The sequence below is a fragment of the Nelusetta ayraudi genome, unplaced genomic scaffold, assembly GCF_046127955.1.
Source record: "Nelusetta ayraudi isolate G7.1 ecotype Tasmania unplaced genomic scaffold, CSIRO-AGI_Nayr_v1 ptg000122l, whole genome shotgun sequence".
Taxonomy (NCBI): Eukaryota; Metazoa; Chordata; class Actinopteri; order Tetraodontiformes; family Monacanthidae; genus Nelusetta; species Nelusetta ayraudi.
The window spans coordinates 470,001-497,339 of record NW_027466172.1 but is presented as its reverse complement, the minus strand read 5'-3'; the positions used below and the strand labels follow the sequence as shown (position 1 = coordinate 497,339).

Genomic DNA, 27,339 nt, shown 5'->3' with positions numbered 1-27,339 from the left:
CATTCCTCTCATCATTTGACTTTGAGTTATTAAAACATCGTATTTTAGGGAAGAACATTGAAATATGTATGTGGTGAAATAGGGGCACTCAGTTTAGGACTTAGAGACTTCTTACATGGCTGTTCCAGTCAGGCGTTTTTTTTTTTTTTTTTTTTTTTACACCTCTCCTTCAAACCGGACAAATGGGGACAGATTTTTTTTCTTTCAAAGCTTGACTATTTAGACCTTCTGTTCCTCTTAAAATGTCTTATTTTCCATGGTGTGTTTAACCAGAAAATCATGTTGATCCTCCCCAATCACTTCACTCACTGATCGTGTTACATTTGCATTTAAAAAAAAAAAAAATCTTTGTAGTCGCATGTAATGTAAGTTCTACCATAATTGTTATATGTCACATAGGAGGCATTTTTCATGGCCTTTTAATGACAACCCTGGGCAGTGGCTCACACGTAGCTGTTTAGTAGTCACACCCATAATTAGAGAGGAGTTATCATCAGCGTGTGAACTGCACTGTTTGGAGAAGTGAAACCCGGCAGCTGATAGAGGTGCACACAGCGGCCGTGCAAGGGTCACGTATGCAGCGGATGGCCGGTGTACTCGTTCTGAGTCGGAGGGTCTCCCACAGCCCCGACTAAAACAGGCGCAGGGGCGAAACACTTGAGTCCCGCGTGCCCGACTCTGGCCCGCCTGCGTCGGAGCGCTTCACAGGCTGGGGAATGTGTGGAATTCAACTTAACACGTCAGCGTGAGGCTTAGGACACAAGAGTCACATGAGCGGTGAAGGAAGATGCCCTGATTTGAAATGATGTCAGTGCCTTGTGTGGTCTCCTGTCATGGTAATCTCTTCCAATCGGGATGACAATCGCATCAAGAGGATGGAAGTTGGTGGGCAGACTGATAGGTGGAGTCTCAGAGTCCCGTGGTCATGTCAGATAACAGGTGCCAGATGTTAGTTTTAAATGTTGATTGGCTGGTTCTTTATGTAACATTTCGCTCCATTGTCTGTCCGAAGTGCCGGTTCTGCGTCGGTGATGTTCTTTTGCGTCGTGTGATATCACGTATCACCCTCTATCAAGTTAAGTTCAAGTTTTGTTACATAAAAAAGATGAAGATTGTAAGATGCATTGGTGTTTTTCAATCGGCTCACATCTTCTGAAAGAGAATATTCAAATCAACGTCATCCTATTTGTCTTCGAAGACGTGAAAATTCAGAACACTTTTTCCTATTTTTTTTTATTTTTTTTTTAGCAGTGCAAAACGTCAAAATATTTTAAATAGGACCATAAGGACTTGAACCGCCATTCTCCTCCAGTAGGAATATAAAAGTAGTCAGAATAGACCAAATAGTCATACTAAATATAACAATGAGTGTTCTGGTCATGGTGTCTCTTTCTCGTAGCTCACATATAATGATTTGTCAACAACTTGTAACCTTTTATTTAACTTCACTTTTTAAATCTATCTTTATTCTGATATGTGATCTTGCCAATGATTGACTGAGAAGCAGAAAAGGTGCACATTGATTGTACAAATAAACTGCTCTTTGCTCTGTTTGCAAATGATGATTTGGTACATGCAATCATAGATTATAGTATCTGCCCCTAAATCTCTTAATCCTTTGCGCAGGTCAGACTCCATGGTCTGAAATTCGTTTTTCTGAACCTTGCCTCTGTTCTTTGCTGAACATGTTCTTTCTTGGGAAAGATGAGCCGCAGAGTAGTTGGGACCAATGCAGTTGAGCCCGGCTTTCACATTTCCGACTTCCGGTGTAGCACTGTGTGCTCGGGACTCGGCTAGTTGTAATACAGAGAGCTTGTTGGCCCTCCCTCCAACCTTTCCCACCCCACCTGTCACTGAGCTCATCCACATGTGTTGGGGAGGAGGGGGGGGGAGGGTCGCGAAAACAAAAAGCTCAGCATTTTAAGTGTTTACCGTTTGTACCATGCGGGCAGATTTTTATCTACGTGGCGCTGTCGGGTCCAGAGTGAAGGGAATAACACTTTTGAATACTCAGCCAAATGGGCAACAATAGCAGTGGCGTGCAAACAATGTGGCCCCGGCACATCCAGCGGACAGCTAACACAGCTGCCAAGGCTATAACTTCAGCCCCAGCGAGGTATTCTCGGGCTTTACCTTTGGCACACAGTTGATTCTCAGAAATGTACTCGCACATTGCGGAAGTATTCTAAGTATTTCCTCAGTAGTCATTGGTTCAAGCCTCTGGCATTTGATGTATTATTAACTGTCCGTTTCTGGACTCGAGGCACCTTGTAGTATGAGAAAACCAGTTTCTCTTTCTTACTTCACCAGGTTGAAGATGAATAAATAAAACTCATAAAAAAATATGTTGCTACAAAGTGAAAGTTACAAGGTGGTTTTAGAAGAACTTTTCTTCGGTCCTTGTATGTGAACACTTTGTGAGGTCCCAGCGGTCACTCATACCTACAACACCGTCACCAGATGTTTGTTCCACTATCTGTGACCAGCTCGCGGCCACCTTGTTTCTGCCCGCGTACAAACATGTAATGGGTACATCAAAATGTCATTATTAGCTAAGAAAAAATGTTGTTTTAAACAGAGGGCTAAATATGGAGCTTTTTTTTTTTTTTTTTTTTTAAATGTATTTTTTTTTTTATAATTGGATGTGTGCTTTGATGAAAGAAATTGTTTGGAACCTTTGGAATGTTTAGATTAGAACATCTAGATTATTTTGAGTAATTTATATCTGATGCCATATTGTTTGGTATTGAAATGCATTTGTTATGTTTTGTAATAGCCATTAGTAAAGTATTTAAAGTTATTTCATTTTTAATTCTGTAATGTATTCATGATTTCATTGAAATATATGTAGAGAGAGATGGTTTATCTCAAAGGCATCATTCAAAAGGTTGTTGGATTTTTTATTTGGTTCAGGCAAGTTCATTTCTCATAGTTTAATATGTTGATGAATGAATCTTTAGTGTAAGAAAAACTATGACCACAGACTATTTTGAAGTGAAAAGTGAAAAAATCCAATCTAATTTTTAAATCAATTAATTATCTTCTGAATCATCTAGTTGTTGATGCCCAAGACAGAACCTTATCATTTACAACATTGGCTGCTTTAATTCCACAACCAATGTCTCGAGACAGAACATCAGGACAGTTTTGATTTTTTTTTATGTATTGGATTTTGAAGAGGAAAGTCTTGAAACCTGAATTCGCGATGTCTCACTGCATTATCTGCTTATTAATATCAGTGTGTGATCAGTGTGCACAGTGTTAACATTCCTAACCATTGTGTTATTTTGTGTTGCAGGACCGGAATCGGCCCTTCGATGCATTTAGCTTGCACTCTTTGGAGAATTCCTTAATGGATATGATAAGGACTGACCATGACAAAGGTAAACCACACCCTGCCGGTGGGCCACCAATGACTATCGCTGATATTATATGGAGGAATCATTTTGCAGGTTAGGAATATTCATACGTCCATGCTTACAGTTGTTGCTTTGCTTTCTTTCCTTTATGGCATTTGTCATGCTGGGAACATTGGGTTTGTTTTTTTTTCCCTCTTCGCCAATCTTGCAATCAATATACTACCAATCATCATAATTTGTTTTGAAATTGGAAATAAAAAGACTATATAAATCACGAGCCTCATCTGCAAAATTTTGCATAATTGTAAGGGTCTGGGATGTGCTGGGATGTGTAGGGTCACAGAATGCGGTGTGGGTGTTGCCTCCATGTTTGTTCTAATTTTTTTAGTCTCGCCATTTCATCAACTTTTTCTGTTGCTGATTGAAATCGATGGGTGAAGTGATAATGTCGCAGAAATGTATGTTTTGAATGACTGAACATGCTGCTGTCATAGCTGTTGAAGGGCGTGTGTATGTTTGCGGTTCCCATTGCCTGAGACTTGAACATGCGTGCGTGCGTATGTGTGATTGTGGTTTTAGACTGAATCTCAACTTGAAGACCAGTTTAGAGTTTCCCAGCAGCCTTGATACACCAAAGCACTTGTTTTCTAAAGTGTCTGTTTTTTCTACTGTGGAGCTAAAAGTCATATATATTCAACGCATTACCCATCAACTTGGAATGAATTTTAAAGTAGTTGAGCCGTGCTACCAAATTTGTCCGCTCCTCCCCTCTTAAGGCCATCCGCTGTGTGCCAAGCTTTTTAAGCCCGTATTTTTTTTTAGCGCAGGTCACGTGTCCATTGTGAAAACTCTGGATCCAGTCTCCCAGATGGGGAGAAGCGCTATTAAAACAGGCAGAGCACGTGGCTTCCTCACGCGTGGGGTCTGTTTTCCCGATCCTGTTGCCGAGAGGGGCAACAGTGGACATCCCGGCCTTTGGTGGAAAGGTTGTCGTCATGTCCTGTAGGGTTTTCCTCGCGATTGTTTGTGGAGGCACAACGCGGTCAGAGGATACTCGGGAAGGCACTGGCGTGCGATACACACAGGCATACATTCCTGCGTCTTTCCTTGCTGGCTTCATGGTCAGGCACACGACTTGGGCGGGGGGGAGGGGGGGGGGTCTGCAGGAAGCTCCCGTTGCCAGCAACACAGCACCCCCCATATTGTGTAACTAACCTGCAGTTGAATCAAAGTGACTCCAGGCGTCGTGACACTTTTCAGGACACTTGACGTAGATACCCTGCTCACATTTTACCCATAAGACATCATAATATCATTCATTCATTCATTCATCTTCTATACCCGCTTATTCCTATTCAGGGTCACGGGGGTCTGCTGGAGCCTATCCCAGCTGTCTTAGGGTGAAGGCAGGGTGACACCCTGGACAAGTTGCCAGTTCATCGCAGGGCCACATAGACACAAACAACCATTCACACTCACATGCTCACCTACAGACAATTTAGAATGTTCAATTGACCTCACATGCATGTTTTTGGAGTGTGGGAGGAAGCCGGAGAACCCGGAGAGAACCCACGCAGACACAGGGAGAACATGCAATGATAATATCAGTTTTTCGCCAAACTTTTCCCCACAATACCTTTTTTAATGCGCATTGAAAAGAAATCTGCATTCGAAATTTTATGGAGACAAAGACCTCTAATTTGCCAATAAAGTTAGCATGCTCGTTTCAGGCGTTTTGTTTTTTTTCGTGCCACGGCGCACAATTTCTCATGGGAACAGGTTTCCCGACAGTCGGCTCATGTGAGCTGTTTGCGTCTTCCAGGATAATGGCCCTTAGCATTCACAGGTCGGCCTCGACAGAGTAGGAGACCAAGCTTTCTTTGGCCTCTTTCGCAAAAACGCCTAACAGCCGTTCTTGAGAGTATTTTCTGAGATCCTCCCTCAGTTGTTCCACTTGTTTTGTTTACATTTGCTTCCACTGGTAGCGCTGTCCCATGATGCAACTACTGTTTACTTAGCCTTGTTAATTTGTCTCAGATTATGTAATGGAAACATGGCAGTCGCGTTTTTTTATTTATTTATTATTATAAGTATCATTCTATAACAATTTTTTTAGCAAATACTCCTCCTACTTGACCCTGTGCTGAATTTTTACCGTTCATTTTTTTCAAAGTAAAATTAGTTTATTTTGCCCCCCTCTCAGTCTGCTGTCTGATAATGACGATGATATAGCAGAGAGTTTAGTGAATCATCAACAAGCTTCACAGTCACTTCAACCAGTGTTTGGAAGTCTTGGCAAACGGCAATAGAACCTGTGGACAGAAGAGGCAACAGAGGTCCTATATAAATACAGTGCCTTTGCCATTTGTGTCGGCTTATTTCCTGTAGGAAACGGGGTTTATGTGCCGTTCTTGTGTAAGCCATTTTATTTGGCATGGCCCTCATCATTTTTTTTCTCCAATTGGCTTGGTTTCCAAATGAAAGATGGCAGGCTGACAGAGTATCAGAATCCTGCCTGTCTGAGTGCTTTTTGTTTTTGGGATTAGGAGGCTCCAGTGTGCGCTGGGGCGGTTTGCAGCCGAGTGTTGAAGCGGCTGGGATGAGAATCAGCTCCTCCAAGTCTGAGGCCATGATTCTCGTGTGTCGGTGGAGAAGTCCTGCCTCAGGTGGAGGAGTTCAAGTATCTCGGGGTCTTGTTCACGAGTGAGGGGAGGATGGAGCACGAGATCGACAGGCGGATCGGTGCAGCGGCTGCAGTGATGCGGTCGCTGTACCAATCCGTCGTGGTGAAGAAGGAGCTAAGCCGAAAGGCGAAGCTCTCGATTTACCGGTTGATCTACGTTCCCACCCTCACCTATGGTCACGAGCTTTGGGTAGTGACCGAAAGAACGAGATCGCGAATACAAGCGGCCGAAATGAGTTCCCTCTGCAGAGTGGCTGAGTGCACCCTGAGGGACAGGGTGAGAAGCTCAGCCACCCGGGAGGAGCTCGGAGTAGAGCCGCTGCTCCTCCGCATCGAGAGGGCCCAGCTGAGGTGGCTCGGGCATCTGTTTCGGATGCCTCCTGAGCGCCTCCCTGGGATGGTGTTCCGGGCACGTCCCACCGGGAGGAGACCCCGAGGAAGACCCAGGACACGCTGGAGGGACTATGTCTCCCGGCTGGCCTGGGAACGCCTTGGGGTCCTGCCGGATGAGCTGGAGGAGGTGACTGAGGCCAGGGAGGTCTGGGCATCTCTGCTGAGGCTGCTGCCCCCGCGACCTGACTCCGGATGAAGCGGTTGAAGATGGATGGATGGATTAGGAGGCTGTCAGTGCAGTGAGCTCAGCCACGGCAGAACGCAAACACTAAACGAGTCGTGGCCGGAAATTGGTCTTGACGTTTCCTTTTTACAGCAGAAAAGATAACAAACGCCCAGCGCAGTGGTTTGAAAGGCTTGCTCGCAGATTTTTTTGTAGTCATGTTTGGTTGACAGGGTATCCTGTTCTTTTTTTGAGGTTTTTTGGTAAATTAGCAAAACCAATCACTAATATTCAACTTGAAACTCTACCCTGACCTGACAATGAATTGAATAGCAATGCAAGAAGAGCACTAAAGCTTACGTACACATTTTTGAGATATTTGAGAACAAGTGGTTTGTTGTTTTTGTTGGATACAGGAGTCCCAGATATTGTGTATTTGGACTAGATGATGCACAAAAGAGGAATTTATTTCCAGGCCCCCCCTCCCCTCCATGCGAAAGAGAGCCACCAACCGAGGGCCAGCAGCAGCTAAGACTAATTAGCCTAGTAGGGCCTGGTTTGTCATCCTCGGCTGAGCAAGTCTCGCCTACATCCAACTTGTCACTGACATTTCTGGCATACTTCTCATTGTGACTGAAATAGTTTTTTTTTTTAATTCCGCAGTGCTCTGTGGCACCCTGCATGTGTGCATATTTAATAGAAAACAGGGCGAAGCACTGTGAAGGGCATGGCGATGGTGGATTTTTCCTTTTTGAGAAAATGTGTCGTGTGTGTGTGTGTTTCCAGGAGTGAGCTACGTTTAAGTTAGTTTCTCTCAAAATGTTCTTTAGAGCTCCTTAACTCGGAGACGTCTGTGCAAACAGCTCTCTCTCCCCCCCACCCCCTTTTTTTTTTTCTACGTGCACACACTGGTCGACATGTGGTTCCTGAACTGGGTCAGCTGAGCTCACGTGTGGAGAGTGGGCACCACCCACACAAACAAAGACACACACACACACACACACACACAGGAACACATAGACGCTAACATACATATAACACCATAGTCTCCCTGCAGCCCAGAAATATGTTGACTTGAACGGACCCGACCTCAGCTGCTGCCCATATTTTCAACCCCGAGTTTCGCACACATCCTGATCGTTTCTAAACTTAAATCAGCTGTGACATTCCATGCCAAGAAATCACACCTTACACACACACACACACACACACGCACAGACACACAGACGCACTCGTGCCTCTCTCGGGCTGTCATATAGGCCTCCGTCTGAAAGCTCTAGACAGACGCAGTGGTGTCTGCAGCAGGGCCGGCGATCCCCCGCATGGCCTCAGCGCTGTCAACAACCATTTGAGATCCTTAAAAGTTTCAATAAGTCTCCTCGGCCCTCAGGGAAGCTGTGGGTTGGGTTCCACGGCCCACTCCTCCCCCTCTGCGCGCGCACACACACACACACACACACACACACACACACACACACACACACACACGCACATTGCCTCAGCTGATTTGACTCACATGATCCTGCTCAGGTGTCTGCTATAATTTTCATTCTCTCTTGTATGTGTTAGTTCAAGGAAGCAGTGCTCCCACTTCTGGAGTTAAGTTACTCTATTGATTCCCCCTTTGGGGAATCCTTTCTCCGCTTTTGGCCCATCTTAATCATAGTTAAGCATAACTGTACATACTCGGAGCATTGGGCTGCCACAGTGCAGCACCCAGAGGCAGCAGTCAGGGTTGGAGGTTGCCTTGCTCAAGCCAGGCCCGCAGTGGTGCCATGAGGGTGGGGATGAGCAGTGGCCACTTTCACCAGGGATTTGAACCAATGACCTTCCAATCAAGAGCTGGATATTAATGCCATGTTTAGTCCAGCAGGGCAAACTGATTCAAACGGGCCCGTCTAGTTCAAAACTTTATTACACTCTGATGCCTTTCCACTCAAAGAGATGGTAGTATTATTCAAAACCATCACACATTCCTATGAGTGAAATGTCTCTGATGGTTAGAAAGGATTCCATCGACGCTCTGTCTGGAGAATTCCTATGGAAAATAAGCTGCGTTTACTTTCTTGGAACCAATGGTGTGATTGTCCGTTCGAACCTTTAAAAGATGGACAGCTTTCCGCTAACCGTCTGGTCAGTGATGTGCATGGGCGTTGCCCTTTACCCACAGATCACAATGTTCTCTCTGCCAAAAAAAGAAGATGGCAGTAGTCAAGAGAGTAAACACTGCCGCTGTTTGACTTTGCCATGCGTGTTGACAGGATCGTCAGACGGCGGCTAAAGGTTGCCCCGGGCGTCTTTATCAGGAGGAGAAAATAAAACTTGCAGGTTCAGCACGGGTCAGATGAGCAAGCGTGATTCAGAAAGGTGCTCTGGTGACGGGGAGGAGTGGTTGACTTCAGATTAAATGTTCAGCAAACCTTGGCAAAAACCCAGATGTGGATTTCTGTACATATTAAACACTAATAATTTTTTTTTAAAATAAAATTAATCTAGGTATGATTGAGGCTGAAGCTAACAAAATCAAAGGAAGTGTGTATAAAGGACTTCAAACGCCACTTTAAAAAAAAAAAAAAAAAATTCTTATATATAACTTAACTAGCCGTCTTCTGTCAAGACATTCAAGAACCCCAGTGGCTTCATTGTCAGGTGATGTGATGCTTTAACTACAGGCCCTAATCTCCTGTATCTACTCTGTGTCCCACTGCGGCTCACTGTCTTGTCTGTGCTTTTAGTTCAATTGGCCATGTAAAGGTTTCCACCGGGGTTCTTGTTAAAGTTGAGAAAACGTGTTTTCAGTCAGTGAACTTCCGACTACTTTCTCATTTATATCGTTTGTTTGTAGCTTTCTGTTTAACTTCTCCAACCAGAGGGTTTAAGCTTCGAAACGCCTTTTTTTTGCCTTTGAACTGGACCTATCGTCCATCGCATTCAAGGAAACGTCAAGCAATCTCTAAATCACTGGGGATGCCCTGCACTTCTGCATTTAACACAGCCTGCAGTGACTTCATGTTTGTGTACTGAGCGTAAGGTTCTTTTGCACCTTGCTTCTAATAAATTGCACGTGCTCGGCGCTAGGTTATGTTATGGTGGCAGATTTATGACCCTTGTGAACGTGACGGAACAAGTCAGGCCCAAGATCCGGGGCAAGTCTTGGCTTGTTTTGACCATAAAATCCGCTGCTGGGGTCAATTTCACAAGCCACGAAAATGCTTTGTGGAAACTTTTCTGCGTTGCTTGCCGCCTGCTTAAAGCCCAGTGATTAAAGGATAAACATCATAATGGCATTATTACTGGAACTTTAATGGAGCATCTTGTAACAGCAGGTGAAAGGAATATTGCGGGGTTTACATTTGCCAAATATGCCCTGAGCATTGCTTCACTGTGTTGCATGTTATGGATTTACATGCTAAGGCAGCTTTGGTCCTGCTGTAAACACCTTATCAACGGTTATTTGGATTATCTTGAGCTGCAGTTCTAAAGTCCAAAACAAACACGCAAAAAACACTGTAACAAACACTCATCGCTGCAGTAGCTCTCTTAAAGGCGACACATTTCCGTCGCATCACTCTGAAAGACGTTAATCAGTGTCCGGTTAAGGGAGAAAAAAAAAAAAAAATCAATGGGAGTTTTTGGAAATTAGTAGGAGTCCAACTTGATGCTGAGGTGTTTGGGTTTGAGTTTATGTCGATCAAATTGAACAATTGGAAACAAGGATCTAGCTCAGGGATGGGTAAACTTTTTGACTGGTGGGCCACAATGGGTTCTAAAATTTGACAAAGGGGCCGGAGCAGGATCAGATGGATGGAAAAAGTATATCATGGGTTATGTAGAAAATATGTGCTTTAATGTTGAAAATGGACAAAAGCGTTACAACAAAGTATCCCTTTGAAGTCCTCTTTGTTGAAATGACTCTTTAAACACTGAAAATGAAATGAATGAAGAACTGCTTTTTTGCAGTATTAGCAGTTACTGCTATTTAAAAGTAACTTAGAGATGTTAGTCTTATAGGGTATCATAATCATGGCAGAAAACACGAGAATTCAGGGAAACTAAAACATTAATACGGTTTATTAATATAGTTCAGTTGAAGTTGGGCCAGAGCAAAACGCTTAATGGGCCGCATATGGCCCCGTGCCGTAGTTTGCCCGTGCCTGATCTAGCCGATTGAAAGGGTTAAGGCTGAAGCTAAGAAGCTGAAGGCGTAATTTGTGGGGTTCAAAAGTAGACCAACAGTCCGTAACAGTAAACCGTGGGTGCAAAATGTTTCACTTCTGGAAGAACATATGGGCACTGAGCAAAAATGTGGCCGCTTTGGGCCCTGAAAACTGATTAATGCAGCCAGTGGGCTAGTAGGCATTCAAGTCATTCTTACTGGCAGCGTAAACGTGCTGAGAGGGGTGCCCTCAAGTTCTCAGGGCGCCCCTCTCATGGCGACTTCGACCTTGTGCATTTCATTGTCGGGTCGAAATTTCCAACGCGCAGCAAATTGCCTCACCATCGAAATCCTTTGGCCAGTTGCTGCGCCGTTGTCGCCTCTGCAGCATGGGGTCTGTCTATGTTCCGGCCTGTTCCTCATGTCGCCGGCCCGCTATGCACAGTCCAGCGTTATCAGCTGTTGGTGGTGCAAAGGCGAGGATACGAGGGGAAAAGGCCTTTCCGTTTTTAGCGGCTCACGTTTTTTTTTAGCAGCCACCGTCCAAATGCGGCCCCTTAGTCTTTAAGTTGAAACCTTTTGTTGCAGCCACCAGAGACTCTGCGCAAATGTGACCGCGCTCATGTGCAACTAAATGAGCTCAACTCTTGCTGTTTGAGTGCTTCCTTTGTAGTGCCGGATGAAGGCCGAGGCGCGTAGAAGTCATGAACGCGCTTAAGGTAGGGTTTGTGCTAATTCCCTACGCTTAGCACAGGTGGGAGGTAACAAAGTACTTTGTTAATGTGCTTAAGTAGATTTTTCAGGTATCTGTACTTTGCTTGAGTATTTCTTTTTTAACAACTTTTAACTTTTACTCCAACATGCGAACATTCTTGTTAGTTTTGTTTTTAAAGTGTTTAAACAATGCAAATTCTGTTAAAAGTAATTGACTTATCATTATTATTATTATTACAGTTATTGTTGCTTGAAGTGGAGCCATTTGAACTATGCTGTTGTGTAGTTAAATATAAAAGTCATAAAAGTCAAAAATCATATTTCACAGGGAGGTTATTTTAGAGTGCCTCATCTTGTTCACCACAGAGGAAAAATAAACATGTAGAAAATTACATTGGTTATTGTTATTAAAAGTGTGAACATCCAGTAATGGCTCACTGGTCATAACGATTACTGATGACAGTTTGGTTGTGCTCCAGTTGAAATAGAAAAAGTCATAGTGACGAGAGTAGCAAGGCTGTTAAAATGATCAAGTTGCTCACGCAAGCCCTGCGGTCAGTTCAGTCCAGATTATTCTGTTCTTTTTACGTAATGGCATTTCAGAACCTGTAGTTTCTTACTTTCACTAGGGTTAAGGAGTTGAATCAAGTTATGTTAAGTTACAGAATGTGAATCCTATTACCGCCTCTGCTGCTGAGTACCTGCAGTATGGAGTTTCACTTGAACCTTTCGCTCAGTGGTTCTCAATCTTCACAGCTTGATCTCGAGGAGCTATTAAAGGCTTTGTTTTGTTTGTTTGTTTGTTTGTTTGTTTTTTTGCTGTTAAGATCCAGATATTTCTGTGTACTGAAAAACTCCACTCGATAATCGGCCTGCAGGGAAGTTTAACGCTAACATTTAGCTTCCTTGGGGATAATCTTTAGGCCTGCTTGGAGCCGACCTCCGGCCAACATGAAGCTCCAGTGTTAGGGAGGGTCACTCTCCAGTGAGAGGGACACGGAGCCGATGGAAGGAAGTCACTGTCGAAGTCATGATCGTGGGGGGGTGTTTGGAAGGGTGTGGGCGGCCTCGAAGCTGTACAAGCATCACAGGGAGGAGGTTGAGAATAGCTCAGGCTCTTGATGAGGAAATGTCAGTGGACAAGCTTGGACTCAGGGGCCCCCTCTGGCCCGGCAGCTCCAACTCCTGGGGGAAGCAGATGGCACATGCCCAGAGCTATTTCAGGCCTTCAGGAGAGCAACTGTCCTCCTCTGCATCCCAAAACGACTGATGTGGACAGAACGGCCGTTAGCGTCGCTCTGAAATGGTCCGAACACTCGGTAGAGCGTGTTGCATTCCTTCTGTGTCCTGTAACACTTTATTGATCCCCTCACCGCCCCACCAGTCCCCCCCCCCTTTTTTTTTTCTGTTCAGCTTGAAGCGATGTTTGTAGGTCAAAGTGCGTGGTCTTCGCCGGAGCTACAAAAGGTTTCCTCCTCTCCAAGGACACTTAAGCCGACCAAATATTGCCTCGAAAACCCCGTAATTTGGTTTGATGACGAACGCTGAGACCACCCACACGTTCGCAAACATGATTCAGCGCTTCGGCATCGGGTCGTTCGAGCCCTAGCGGAGAGAGAGAGAGAGAGAGAGAGAGAGCGTGAGAGAGAGAGAGAGAGAGAGAAGGCAGGCTTGCACGACGCCGAGTGTCTCCGGCTTTTGGTTGCCCGTTAGCCAAGCGACGGTGGGGCCGATGAGAACAAAGCCATTGTTAGCGCGAGGAGGGCCGCGTCGCTCACGTGTTCAACGCAAACATGCCCGTGAATGTGTGGGCCTGTCGCACACCAGCGCCCCCCTCTCACCACCACCCACCCCCACTTAGCTGTTGCTGGCACTGAGCCTGGCTGAGAACAGTGTGGAAATCCACATCTGTGGAGCCGCAGGGTGGCCGCCCCCTTTGCCCTGCCCAACCCCCACCAACCCTCCTGCAGTACTCTGCCTCTCTCAACCAGGTGTAACCCTTCCACCCTTGTTTGTGAGCCCAGAGAAGCCCCACCCCCCCAGCCCCCCAACCCCCTTCACCATTTCCACCTCCATGTCTTTGATGCTCGACTTTTTTTCCTCTTCTGTTGTTCTTCGCGACTCTTTCTTGGCTAGTTTATCGTGTTTGCGCCACGGCAGCTTTTCAGCATAATTCATCCGCTCATGGATAATTGCACACCAGCAGCAGCAGCAGGACAGCCCAGACATTGCAGTTGTCACCCCCCCCCCCCCCCCCCAATGCCAGAGTTATAACAGTCGAAGGGAAGCTGTCATTAAATCTCAAAGGGTATTTTGCCATTTTGGTTTTATCCCCGGGGGGAGACTGGTTTGATTGCGCCTCTGTCTCCCCCCCCCCCACGGGACTGCTTGCCAGTTGTACGCATATAGATAACAACTGAAGCTCTTTAGGTAATTTGGACAGTGGGTTCTAATTTAGGTGGCATGGGATAAGTGACGTGCCCCTGTGGCTACGTGGGGATTGTTTGTGGCATGGAGTCGGCAGTGTTTTGTCCTACTTTTTTTTTTTTTTTTGTCTTGCCCTTTTTGGTGTTTTTTTTATGGTTTTTCTTTGTTGGAACTTGTACTCGGAGGACTGAGGTGGCTTTGGTTCAGCCATTGTACAGCTGCTCTCAGTCTCGGGAAGATTACTTTGCAAATGTCAATCGGTTACAATTACAAGTTACTATATTGAAAGTGTAAAAGTGCAACAATTTCAATAGCTTTATTTAACTTTATTTAAGTAATGTAACTAATGACGTTAAATTAGATTTTGATTACTTTTCTGAATTTTCAATCAATGTTCAAGACCTGACAGTAGTAGGTCTCAGGTTTCCAGCAGTACTCAAAGCCTTAACAGCCTTAACATTCAACCGGCAGGCGAGTGATTGGGTGCTGCAATTCCGAACTCGAAAGGAAAACCAATCAGAAGCATCAGAAATAGTATACAAATGTTGTGGCAAATAGCAAAGCCAGTGTATGAGAAAACCAGACAAAGCAACAAAAACAACTTTTTTCAACATTGCCCCCAGCCTTTTTTGTAGAACTTGTAATTGTAATCATGAATAATTCCACAAGGAACTGTAATTGAATTACACATTTTTCCAGTAATGTCACCGCTTTTAATTCTCATAATTTTCTCATTAAATTACCTACCTACGTGTGTGTGTGTGTGTGTGTGTGTGTGTGTGTGTGTGTGTGTGTGTGTGTGTGTGTGTGTGTGTGTGTGTGTGTGTGTGTGTGTGTGTGTGTGTGTGTGTGTGTGTGTGTGTGAAACAAAAATCTAGCACCGGTGTGTAACGGGCGGATTGCCCTGTAGCGTGCTTTTTGAGTTGCGTTCACAGGTCGTAGGAATTCTAAAAGGCTAACTTCTATAACAATTTTTTTCCCCTCCCCTTTTGGCCTCTCTCTCTCTCTCTCTCTCTCTCTCTCTCTCTCTCTGTGTGTGTGTGTGTGTGTGTGTGTGTGTGTGTGTGTGTGTGTGTGTGTGTGTGTGTGTGTGTGTGTGTGTGTGTGTGTGTGTGTGTGTGCGTGCGTGCGTGCGTGCGTGCGTGCGTGCGCGAGATGATGACAACAACGCAATGCCTTCGCCTCATTTGTTCTCTGTGCTCGTCCTCTGTGTCCATTGTGCCGCCCCCTCGGTGTTTTTACGCTTTTCACGCCCAACAGTTCATCATGCCGAATGTTTATCCCATTGCTCGCATCCAAATAAAAGATGAACTGAAAACGCGGCTGTCATCACCCGTGGCTGCTGTAGCGACCCCTGTGTGTTGCACTCTCCCTGACGCACCTTGCTCTTCTCATCTTGTCTCCCCTTGACAGGACGCATGGGCCTTAACTTTCATCATCCCGGAGCCGACCACATCATGCCATTGAACAGTAAGTCGCCTATTATCGTTGCACCCATCGTCCCCATCATCGTCATGCCATCTTTCCTTATTAACGGGACTTGTTTAGCCTTAGAATTTTTGTTTTTTTTGTTCTTTTCCCCTAAATATTTTGGAACTTCACGTATATAAACGTTATGGGATATAAACGCATATCCCATAACTGCAGGGGCCCGTGTCGGTACGCACTGGGTGCACCTGCCTACCCTTTTGCAAAGGTCTGGATGCGGTGACACCACAAGCCTAGGACAAACTTCGTAACACCCGGGGGACGCACGTATGACCTGTGAATAGCTCTTCCAAAAATACCCCCGGACATGTAAGACTAGACCCCCCTCCATTCCCCCTCCCCCCCCGGTGTCCCACCAGCGGGCACATGAACAGCCCTGACGGAGGAGGGGACCCAGAGACTGAAATAAGGCCTTTACGCTGTTGTGCGGTAGCAGCAACATTGATTTTCCACGGTCTGACCCTTTAGGGAATCTCATCTCGCAAGCAAACTAGTGAAGCAGTGACGGGGTGTGCATTTCTCATCTAGGCCTTTCACGACGTCGTACTTGGTCCTACCTAAAGGAATAAACAGCATAATGCCGTCAATACTGTTAGAGCTCAAAAATAAATGGCACTTTTAAGACATTAGTCAACAAAGTCTTATTAATGCCACCAAAAGGGAGCTAGGTGAGCTTAAACAAGTTTGTGAGATAAACTGCGCGTTGTTGCCATTTCTAGTAAGCAACAAAACAAAATATTAATTCAGACTAAAGTTAAACAGATCATTTGCATTTGTTTTTGAGGATACACAACAGCAAAACAATTGACCGACAACTCGCCATGTTATTTAAATTATAAATTGCAGACGACTCAGCAGTTAACCTTCTGCTCCTTCCGCCACCGGATCTCCAGGGTCACTTACAGCACACAGGAGCCTGCAGTGTTGATTCTGAAGGGCTCAGGCAGATTTCATGCAACCTGACAACACACGCTAGCTGAAATACGATTGTATTAAAAACTCTACCGTAATAATACAACAGTGAAAGCAGCGCAAACCAAGTGGATATAATATGACACGAAGAAGACAGACTGTGGAGAGTAACTTTATTACATTTATGGGGTGTAACGCGATCACAAATGGCACGCTCGGGACGCATGTTAATGCTAAGTGCGAACAGATGCTTCGAGATGCGTTCTCATGATCCAATCCCCAAAAACAGTTACCAGTGACCAAGTGCAAACAGGATCTCAGTCAGTCCGCAGGGTGTAGGATCTAACAAAAGTGCCAGAGTGTTTGATTGGGTGAGTGGGAGGGAGTTTTCTCCGCGGCGTCTACTTCCTGGCCACGCCAGCGCTGCCTTCTCCTTTCGCCATCTCTTTCATCACCCCTGCACTCAGTGGGGGGGGGGGGACACGTCCTGGGTTTGACGCTAAACTGTCGCGTCACGGGATTTACACAGCGCAGATCGGCACCGTGCTCCCTGGCATCTGTCGGAACACGGGCCTCCTCCCCCCCCACCCCGCGCGGCCTGTGATGTGCGGAGACTCGGCGGCGGCCTCGGGTTCAGCTTGAAAAAGCGCCTCACCTCCCTTCGTTTGGTTCTATTAGCTTCGAAGCGCCTCCGCCTTCCCTCGTGCTGGCATTGGCACTTGAAGCGGGAGAAGAAGAAAGAAAAGAGTGGAGAGTGGTAAGCGCAAAGGCCCCCCCCACCCCCCCATTCCGTCCTGATTTACTGCCGTTGCTCACTTGATGGCTGAACAGAAGTGTTGGGTGGGGGGTGGGGGGGGAGCAGGGGTACTTTGAAGCCGAGCTGAGCAGGAGACATCAAACTCATCGGGCCCAGAGGAATCACCCACTTCCCTTTCACACGCACAGACACACACACACACACTCTCTCTCTCCCTCTCCCAGATGCCACGCAGTTTGAACTCATGCTTAGTCCCCCCCCCCCCCCCCCCCCCCCACACACACACACACACACACACACACACACACACACACTCTCCCCTCTCCTCTTCCACAGGGGTTGTGTACTCTCTCATCTGGCCGTTTCCCAGCGCAACACTTCATTTTCTCCCCGGGTTGCTCTGTGACTTTAGTCTCTGGCGAGGCCAGACGGCGAAAGGGTAACGCTGCGGTTTTATTTATTTATTTTTTTTAGATCAGAAAGATTTTCCTTTTTAATGAAAACCTTGCAAGAAGCAATTTGTTTCTTCCGTGAAAAACCAGCATCACAATGGGGCTCTCACAATGGAAAGACCTGTATTGCTTTTTGAGGTGATAAGGCTGTTCTTGCAGGCTGTTAAATACTGGACGTCACCTCCTCCCGCTGGTATTTCCAAAAGACATCTAAAGCTGTATTTTTCTATATTTATTATTGACCTTTGTGATCCTTTAGGGTCAAACGCTCCTGCTCAGTGGCATCGTATCTGCTGAATGATTTTTTGCATCTTGAAACCTTTGCACCAATAATATTTGCATGGGCCGGAGATGAATTGGAACTCTCTGTAAACATCTTTCCCAAAGCTTTCCGAATGCGCCGTATTGTGCTGTTTGCCTTGGAGCGAGGAGGCCGAGCAAAGCTCAGCTGTCATCACATGACCTAAATACGTCGTGTCACGTGAAAAAAAAAAGAGCAAACTTTTAAGAGGAAGAAGATCAAACTCCTCTCAGCTTTTCCAAAACCCAAATTCTTTTTTTCCTCTCTCTTTCTAAGTGGAAGGTATTTGATTTGCACAGGTTTGTCACTTAGCCCGAAAATGGAAATTTAGCCGTGTGATTGACTGGTTAGTTGTATGCAGTGGGAATGCTGCTGGAAGTAAGGAAACAAAAACCGTGAGATGTGGAAAATAAGAGTGGCAATATAACAGGGAGCCATCGATGAGAGAAAGAGGTGAGATTAAATGACTTTAATTGTGCAAAAAAAAAAAAAAAATCACAGATATTTTCTCACAATAATGTGAAAATGACATCATGACAACAGCCTCGGTAGGGAGGTCTTGTAAAATCCAGCGTTTTGTGGGAAGCCTATAAAGACCAAGCTGTAAATATGCTGTTTTCTGGTGACCTACAGAGTTTTCTAAATAATTATTATTCATGCCAGGCGGCTCCGCTGGAGTCCAGCGTCGTAAATTAAGCTCTGAAAATTGCAGCACAATGGGATCGTTAAACGCGGCCGCTAGAGAAAAAAAAAAAGAAAAAAAAGAAGCTGCCCTTCCACTTAGTGCAGAAATATTTGAGTAAAGCGCAAGACCGGAAGAAGAAGTCCTTGCCTTGCCGGGTTTTTTTTTTGTTTGTTTGTTTGCTTGTTTGTTCCCCCCAGTCCGTGCAGAAAGAGGGATGACAAAGCCGAGGTAAAAAGTCGAGGACGACATGTGAATCACTGTTACATATCGACGTCCTTGCGGAGCTGCACTTTTGCCTTGGACTGAGATCAGTTTGGCCCTGACACTGTGGCCTCCTCCTGGCCTCCTCAACCCACCCTGGCATATCACCAGTCCCCCCCCCCCCCCCCTCCACGCCCTCTCCTCATCCTGTGGGAAGTTTCCACTCGCCCCCAGCCTGCCAGCACCCCGGAGCCCCACGAAAGGCCTTTTTTTTTATTTTTTTTTTTAATATTTCACCGCGGCCATGATAATGACTAACCCGCTCCACCTCCAGTCCTGTGTGCTCTCTCTGCGCTTTATGGCCTCATTTGTGAATATTTACAGAAGATTAGAGCCAACAGTGGCGGCATCGCGAAAGCCCAGATTTGCGATCTGCAAACGCCGTTACGTCGCTACATATCCTCCCCCACTCCCCCCCCTTTTTTTTGTGTGTTTGGTTGCCCATGCAACCCACGACGCAGGGTCGCTTCCTCGGTGACCCCTGACGGTTGGATACGTCAGTGGCCTTAGAGACGTTCCTGGGGTTTTTTTTTTCCTTCTTGTTTTTTGTTTTGTTAATTTCCGCGAAAACCCAATGTCTCTGTATCACTTTTCTCCCCCCTCGCTCCTGATCCAACCCCTCTGTTTCTCCTTGTGTCTCCCCCTCCCTCCGCCCTTTTCACCCCTCGCCGCTGTGCTGACGTGCAGCGAGGAGCTATGGCCGCCGAAGAGGTAACGTGTGGCATTTTCTCTGGGGTTGTGTTTGCCGATGCCAGGTCATCTCTTCTCTTTTCTCCGAGGCTGCGGGAAGGAAAGGGGCTTCTTGTCATGGCGCCGCTGTTTGCTTCTCATCTGTGCTGTGATTGGAACCATATTAATTTTGACGCAGTTTCTTTGTTGGCCCCTCACCCCCCCCCATGTCGTGCATATGATCATTGTTGGGTTGGTCTGTCTCTATCAATCCTGTTTTTGCTAGTGATTTGGAAAAGAAATCTTGCTGCTGATTTATTTTATTATTTTTATTATTATTTTTTTTTTTGTTTTTGCATCTATTCTGAGTCAGTGTTCGACCAATGTTGTTTACAAACAGCAACTAATGCACCTGTTGTTGTTTTTTTTTTTCTTCTAAAATGCATCCCGATCCGGGAGAGCAAAAAAACAAAACGCAACAGCAGATCTGAAACTGAAAGTGCGCATTTAGAACGACAGAGTTTGAACTTTGCTGCCTCCAAACAAAAGCTTTCCGATGTTCTACGCAGTTGGAGCGCTTCCAGAGTGAACCTCCAGGGTTTTTGTGAAGCACTGCGCTGACTCAGAAGCGATTCATCACTCCACCCCGCCCCTCCCGAACGGCGAAGATCGCCGCTACCGCACACGCGGATCATCTCAGATTTGACGCGCTTGTGGCCTAATTCTGTCTTTCTTGCGGTGAGGAGGGAAGCCGCTGTGTTTGACGTCTGCAAGGTCACCATTAAACTGCACTGGTGTCGTCCATCTCAGTCGCGGCATGGTGTCAATTGAGCGAAACTGCCTGAATGAGACTGCTTCCAAAAAAATTTTTTAAAAATGAGCTCACAAGGTGGTGATGTGAACATGAGCTTGCAGAGAGTGCAAACCTTATCAAAATAAAGTGCAGCGCTTCCTCTAAGAGTCTTTGGACCGACTGAAAACAATGCCGGATAAAACTTCCTCGAGGCGTTTTTTTCACCACGCTCCTGAAACTGACTGATCAACAATCCCTTCAGGCTCATTACATGCTGTCATTGAGGGCGTTGCCACCTGAATTAATTGCTGAAGTAACCAGGAAGCACCAAGGAGGACCTTATGGCAGGTCGTTAAAACCATGTGACTGCAAATATTTTATTATCTGGAGGCTAATTTGACTGCCAAACAAATTCCTTCCTCCACATTTTGGGAACCTGGAAATCATAATATCCTCACGGGGGGTCTGAAGGGCTTTTGGCCTCATGAGATGGGTTTTCTTTTTAAATCACTCTCACACCAGAAATCTCCAGGGAGGGTTAAGAGAGTAGCACGAGCCAGGATGCTCAGAGTAATCCAGATTTGATTAAATCGATCTCTGAACCTTCTCTTTCCCTCGTTTGTTTCTTTCATCATCTCCCCTCCCTCCCTCTCTGTCTCCCTCTCCCTCTGTCCTCTGTGGTGTCCTCTCCTCAGGTCGCTCCTGCCTTTTCCCCTTCGAGGACGGCTTCCTTGACGACGGCCACGGTGACCCCTCCTTGACCCCGGGGCTGAACTCTCCGACCCGCTGTCAGAACGGGGAGAGGATGGAGCGCTACTCCAGGAAGGTCTTTGTGGGAGGCCTCCCTCCAGACATCGATGAAGGTGAATTGCTCCCCTGTTATTCATTTTGCGCTGATGTCTCCCAGAACTCGCTTTGTGTTTGGCAGCAACTCGGAAATACTTTCACCTTGCCTTGAGGGCACCTTGAACGTACATAGTGCATTGCTAATGTAGTTTAACTGCCCCGTGTTTTGCAAAATTCGCATTGCCACCATTTCTGACAAAATTCCCCAGAATTGGAAGGGGTTCATTTTTCAAAAAGCGTGTGGTGGAAATCACCCCCTTGTGACGTCACAAACGGCGCTTGTGATCTTTCCCGGTGTGGCGACAGCACCCCGACCTGATGTCGATTTGGCCTTCTGAAACCACCTTGGAGACTCCTTGCCTATTCCGCCTGTCCAAACATGCGGAAGGCCAAACTGTCAATTTTAGCAGGAAGACTGAAAACATGGGGCTAAATCATGGGTGGAGCTACGTGGTGACCACTGTTGGCTGTGGCCACACCAAGATATTTTTTGACTTGATGATTGAGTGGATTCTGTTCTTGGGGTACAGGTTTATCATAAATATTAGCATTGGAGAAGATTTCCTGTTCTATAATTCCGACTCTTACAAGGTCACACTGAAAACATTTCATACATACAAACAGTTACTACTACAGTTACAATCGGAATATATATATATATATTAAAAAAAAAACAACAGTCATGTAGACATTTCAGGTACTTACTTATTGCTACTGCTGTGTGAATCATGAGCTCACACTGTGGCCATTGGCCCAGTGGCCAAGCCACACATTTGGCTGATATTCTGTTTTCTAGAGATTGACATAATTGTTTGGATGATAAATTGTAATGGAGTCTGTGATGTAAAAGAAAGAAAGACCAAGGTTTACTGCTGCAAAAAGAAACAGTTGCTGACAATACCAGCAGAGCCAAAGACACATGAAGACTTCACTTCTGTGCCCGAGAAAAATCCGGAGATTGCGCTTCAATGTCACTAGAACTAGTGATGGTTTCCACCGCCTGTTGTCCGTGTGGAACATTTCCTCTGCTGCGTGGCCACGTTGTCCAGCAGGCTTGATGCGCAGTACGTGCCCTTCGCTGGCTGAGAAATTAATGAGTTTCCACAGCAGCGGCAGCGGCAGCAGTCAGCCAAGTCCAGACTAGATGTGCCCCTACCTGCCTTCCTCTTTTCACCGACGTCAGAGCAAAGGAAAGGTTGCATTTTTTTTCTCGTGGTTCTTACAGAACGGTCATCATCATTACTGCGTAAAGTAAACACTAAATCCCTGTTCTCTTATTTTTCCATTTTCATAGATGAGATCACCAACAGCTTCCGTCGCTACGGGCACCTGGTTGTGGACTGGCCCCACAAGGCTGAGAGCAAATCCTACTTCCCACCCAAAGGTAACAGAATGTTCCCTGAGCTTGCGTGTTTGTTTCACCCCCCCCCCACCCCGATGACATCAAACCTACGCCAACAAACATCACCTCGGGCGCTCGGCCATCGCGGAGCTTAGCGCAGAATCGCGTTACCCGCAGTTCTCGGCTTCACGCTGGGAGAGGACGGACAGAACCTGGTTCTCCGAGTTACCCCCATGCTGTCACCCTCTCAGGGTGGAGCCGAACCCTGCGAAAGAAAGGTTTTGTTTTTTTTTCTTGTTTTTTTTCATTCAATGTCAATATGCAGCTGAGGAGCGTGAGACTCCGGTCAGAGAAGAAGCTCCACCCTCTTGCCCCGCCTCACCATCACTCCCTCCAGATCATGGATGTTTGGGTGTGTGTGTCTGTGTGTGCGTGTGTGTCAGTGTCACATTCAGAAAGATATTAAAGACTGTGGAAATAACCAACATTGTGTAGGCAGATGGCGATGACCAGCAGAAGGACCTGCAAAAATCTGCCCCCCCCCACCACCACCAACCGTCCCCAAGCTTATTTTTCAACATCCCTCTATTTTTTTCCCCCGCTCTGCTCGCAAGGATTATTTTAAACAGCTTGGCCGTCCACTAATATCCAAAGCCAGGATGGAGGAGGAGGAGGAGGCAGGGAGAAAAAAAATGCGGCATCCTTTTAGGGGAATGAATGAGCTTACAGGAGCCAGAGGACGCCGCCATGTAGGGGGAGGAGACACGCTGGGACCTGGTGGTCTGGTAGAGGCCGCGTCCTTTTAATTTGAAAAGCTCTTTCTCTCTCGCTCAGCCCTGAAAACTGCTAAAATATCCTGTTTCTGTCACACTTGTGCATATTATCTTGTAAGGGAGCTTGGGCAGATGCCTGGCGACGGAGGGGAGTTTATTTTTTTATTTTTTATTTTTTGTAAGCGCTAATAGCTCCGGGGTTTCGAAGCAGATGCACATCTGCACGAGCGAGCGCGTCCTCCTGCCGTGCGTGACTGGGTCTAAATACCGGGACACGCAGATGTCGGACCGACACCGAGAGGTTAACAACCACTGCGGCCCCGTGTTCAACACCCCTCCCAACATGACCGTGCGGAGGTCGACTGGAAGTGAAATCCGGCTCATTGCTCTGTGTTTCCAGTAGGAACGGAGATAAATGCTTTTGTCTTTTCACTACCCAAGCAATGCATCCTGATTTCAGATTTGTTTAGTAATCACAAAAAGCTTCATTATCTTATTTACTGACTGCAATTAAGTGACCGGTCGTCTGGGCAGATGGGGTGTAACCAGCCCCCCCAGTGTCTATAATGGCGGCCCATTCATCTCAATGGAGTTACTCACCCAGCGCATACACAGAGAGGTTTTTGGCTTTATTCTCATTATGATTCTGTATCACACCAGGACGCATCAGCCAGTCAGAACAAGCCAACAGACTGCACAAATGGCGCTGTGACATCATGCTGGGAATAAATTCTTTTCTGGGAATTTTCAGGCCTTTGTTATCTTTTAGAAAGATTAAAAGTCCCATGACTTAAAAATCAACAATAGAAAGATTTATTACGAACGAGGTCCTGTCAACATGCGTTACATGCGTTTATTTTTATAACGCAGTCTATGGGAAAAATGCTTTTTGGGCCACAGGGTTTTTTCTTTTACTGCAGTACCTCAAGTGGCCACTGAAGAAAAAAAAAAACTTTAACTCCACGTCACTCAGTGTTTCTAGCAGCAAGTGGGCTGAGGAAGTAGGAACAGAGATCAATGCCTTTGCCTTTTCACAACCCAGCCATAGTTTCCCAATCTCAGATATTTTTTTTAATTATCCGAAGTGTTCAAATCAAAAAAGGCAAAACTTCTCCCACGTCTATTTTCACGGCCGGTGCGTCAGAAGGTGACAATTAAGTCCAAACGAACAAAAGGGTTAGGGTTAGAGTTAGGGTCAACTTGCAGTGTTTTTTTTTAATGCAACGTTTCCGTCGTACACCTTCGTCAAGCGAAAGGTCGAGGACCGAAGCTGAAAACATTGCAAGTTGGCCGCGTGGAAAACTGATGTCTCGCACTGAAAAGAAGTCATAATGGAAATAAACGTTTTCTAATATTTGCCAGCGGGACACCGGGAACCGACTGCACTTCCTAACTCGCCCACAGTCCCCACCCACCTCCGCTCCACAGCTGAAACTCCCACCTGTGTGACATTTTTGACCTTTGCAACGCTGCACTCCTGTTTCACTACAGCATTGGCCTAAAAGTGGAAAACAAGGGCTTGGGTGGGGGAGGTCTGTCGTCAAAGCTGGCAGGTTTGTGATTTAGTGTCGGGAGTGCGTGCGCGGTCGGGCGGCTAGCTGAGCTGAGCTATGGCGCCACGTTTTTGTGTTGTGTTTGAGGGTTTTTGTCTGTTTCGCTCGAGTCAGAAAAGGCCTAAACGGAGCTAGCAGCAAAGTTAAAAAGATGTTTTTGTAATCCTTATCGCGAGCACAACCCCAAAATAGCACAAAAATCAAACAAACAAACTCAATCTGACGCAGGCTGTGAGATATTAAATGTTACGATGCCACATCTGCCTCCGATGGAGGAGGAAGACGTCGACGGCGCTCTCTTTTCATTGCGTCACTTCGAAAAATGCTGTCGTCCTCGTCACACTGCCGGTGACTGCCGTCACGGAGGGGGTTGAGGTTGGGGGCGGGGCATGACGAACGGTCGGAGCGGGAAACGCAACTGCGGCAAAGCTCAGTTAGCGTTCAGCGCCGAGACGAGGCGGCTCACTTGCGATACTCTGTTCTTTGCCCCGGCGTAAAGATTATGTTCAGTGAGTGACTTCTTCAAATTGCAATGATTAGTGATGCTTGATTTCACCCCTCCTCTGCTCCATCGCAAACCGCTCTCCGATTTTCTACTGTGCTCCTGGGCCTGCACTCGTGCTAGGCAGAGCAGATGTGTGTGTGTGTGTGTGTGTGTGTGTGTGTGTGTGTGTGTGTGTGTGTGTGTGTGTGTGTGTGTGTGTGTGTGTGTGTGTGTGTGTGTGTGTGTGTGTGTCTTCCTTCATCAGTCCTACTTTTGAAATTGCTCGACAGCGGTTCTTCGGAAAGGTTTCGCATCAGGCCCGGTCTCGTCCAGCCGTATGCTTTCTAAATACTGCCTTCACATCTATTGGAGCAGGGCAGACGTGTTCTTCTTCTTCTTCGTCGTCGTCTTCGTCTTCCTCTTCCTCCTCACTGCAGCTTCTGTATGCAAAATAGACTTTTGGACCCACATTGCCAAGTTGCGAGGGAGAAGCGACGTGTGTCTGCTCCCACTTTCTCTTATTGAGTGGATCAGTGGAGGGGGCGGGGACTGAGGGGGGGTGGGGACTGAGAGGGGGGTGGGGACTGAGAGGGGGGTAGGGGGGTGGGGACTGAGAGGGGGGTGGGGACTGAGAGGGGGGTGGGGACTGAGAGGGGGGTGGGGACTGAGAGGGGGGTGGGGGGGTGGGCATTGGATTTCTGCAAAGTCAACACGTCTCCCCCTTGATTAGGTAATGGAGAGAACGGGACGGCGACGCAGTGCTTTGATGTGGCAGCGGAAAGATGTTTGCATGCCGCGCTGCTCGCCAGCCCCTCAAGCCCTCCCACCCCCGCCTGCGCTATCTGTTACACTGCGCTATTGGGATAATGCAAAGTGTCAGCGGGAGCCAGCTCCGTCATTTTTAGGCCAATTATCTTGGCTGGAATCTCGAGGCGAACAAAAACGATGACCCCTTTTTCCAGAAATTGCTTTGCTCTGAACGCTGCCATTTGACCGGCTCATTGTCATCTTTTGCCTTTCGGGAAGTGTAACAACAAGTACCGTATTTTTCGGACAACAAGTTGCTCCGCAGTATGAGTCAAAAAACGCGTCATGAAGAAGAAAAAAACAACAACATATAAGTCACATTTTTTGGGAAATGTATTTTACAAAATCTCAGACCAAGAGCAGAAATTTAATCTGGAAAGGCGTTGCGGTTCTTGAAATTAACCATATGATGCATTGGATAATATGGTCTTTTTGACGCATCGCACCAGGCGCCACCATTTATTCCACCGCTGCTTTTGCACACGCCCCATTGTGGCGCTGGCCAGGGGCTCACGTGAACCAGAATCCACACTGACTCGCGGTTTGAACAGCCCCGAACAAAACATGGCACTTAACGAACACGGAACATATCATTAACGAGCTAACACACGCCCACACACACACACACACACACACACACACACACACACACACACACACACACACACACACACACACACACACACATTTAACAGCAACATTGATCTCATTCCAAATCACGGAATCCATTGAATTCTCCATCTTCTGTGTCACTTCTGAACAACTCCCGTCAACTGCGGAGGTAGACGGATGTTTATCTATATTATATTTCTATTATATCTATATCGTATAATTTATATTTATATATCAGTATAAGTCGCATGGCCAGTCAAACTATGAAAAAAAGCAACTTATAGTATTAGCCTAGCGCTAACAAGCGCAGCTTAGCATGTCAGAAACACCAGAAGCGTGACACGCACAAAATGCTTACACGTGCTTATCAGTTACCTATTATCATAACTAGTGGTGGACAACTAATGTTGTTTTCCTTTTCGGTCTGGAGGCTAAGCTAAGTTAACTAGTCACACTTCCCATTTAACCCTTGGCAGGAAAGTAAGAGCGTTTTCTCTTTTCTTTTTTTTTTTTTTACCCCCCTCAATTAGCTCCGCTAATGTTGCTCACTTACAGCACTAAAAGCCTAGCGCGGCGCTATTTCTAACTAGCTGCGTGACAGTGAAAGCGATTACAGTTGGCGAGCTAATGGCTTTGTTTTCGCTGCAATTTGACAAATTGTCATCTGGCTGCTGTTGAGGTAACCGCTGCTCCCGGGCGCCCATGAGTC

At 46.4% G+C, this 27,339-nt stretch overlaps 1 protein-coding gene across 7 annotated transcripts in view; it reads left to right on the top strand.

Annotated features, from left to right (window-relative positions):
* cpeb3 (cytoplasmic polyadenylation element binding protein 3) overlaps positions 1-27,339 on the top strand; it is a 46,846-nt gene that overhangs the window by 5,771 nt on the left and 13,736 nt on the right. For 4 of the 7 annotated variants that reach the window (XM_076050065.1, XM_076050070.1, XM_076050071.1 and 1 more), the window contains exons 3-7: positions 3,299-3,452; positions 15,309-15,365; positions 19,439-19,462; positions 20,909-21,076; positions 22,354-22,443. In XM_076050065.1, coding sequence (XP_075906180.1) covers positions 3,299-3,452; positions 15,309-15,365; positions 19,439-19,462; positions 20,909-21,076; positions 22,354-22,443 — 493 coding nt within the window. The remainder of the gene's footprint in view (positions 1-3,298; positions 3,453-15,308; positions 15,366-19,438; positions 19,463-20,908; positions 21,077-22,353; positions 22,444-27,339) is intronic. The other 3 variants (XM_076050067.1, XM_076050068.1, XM_076050066.1) reach the window with 3 other exon arrangements.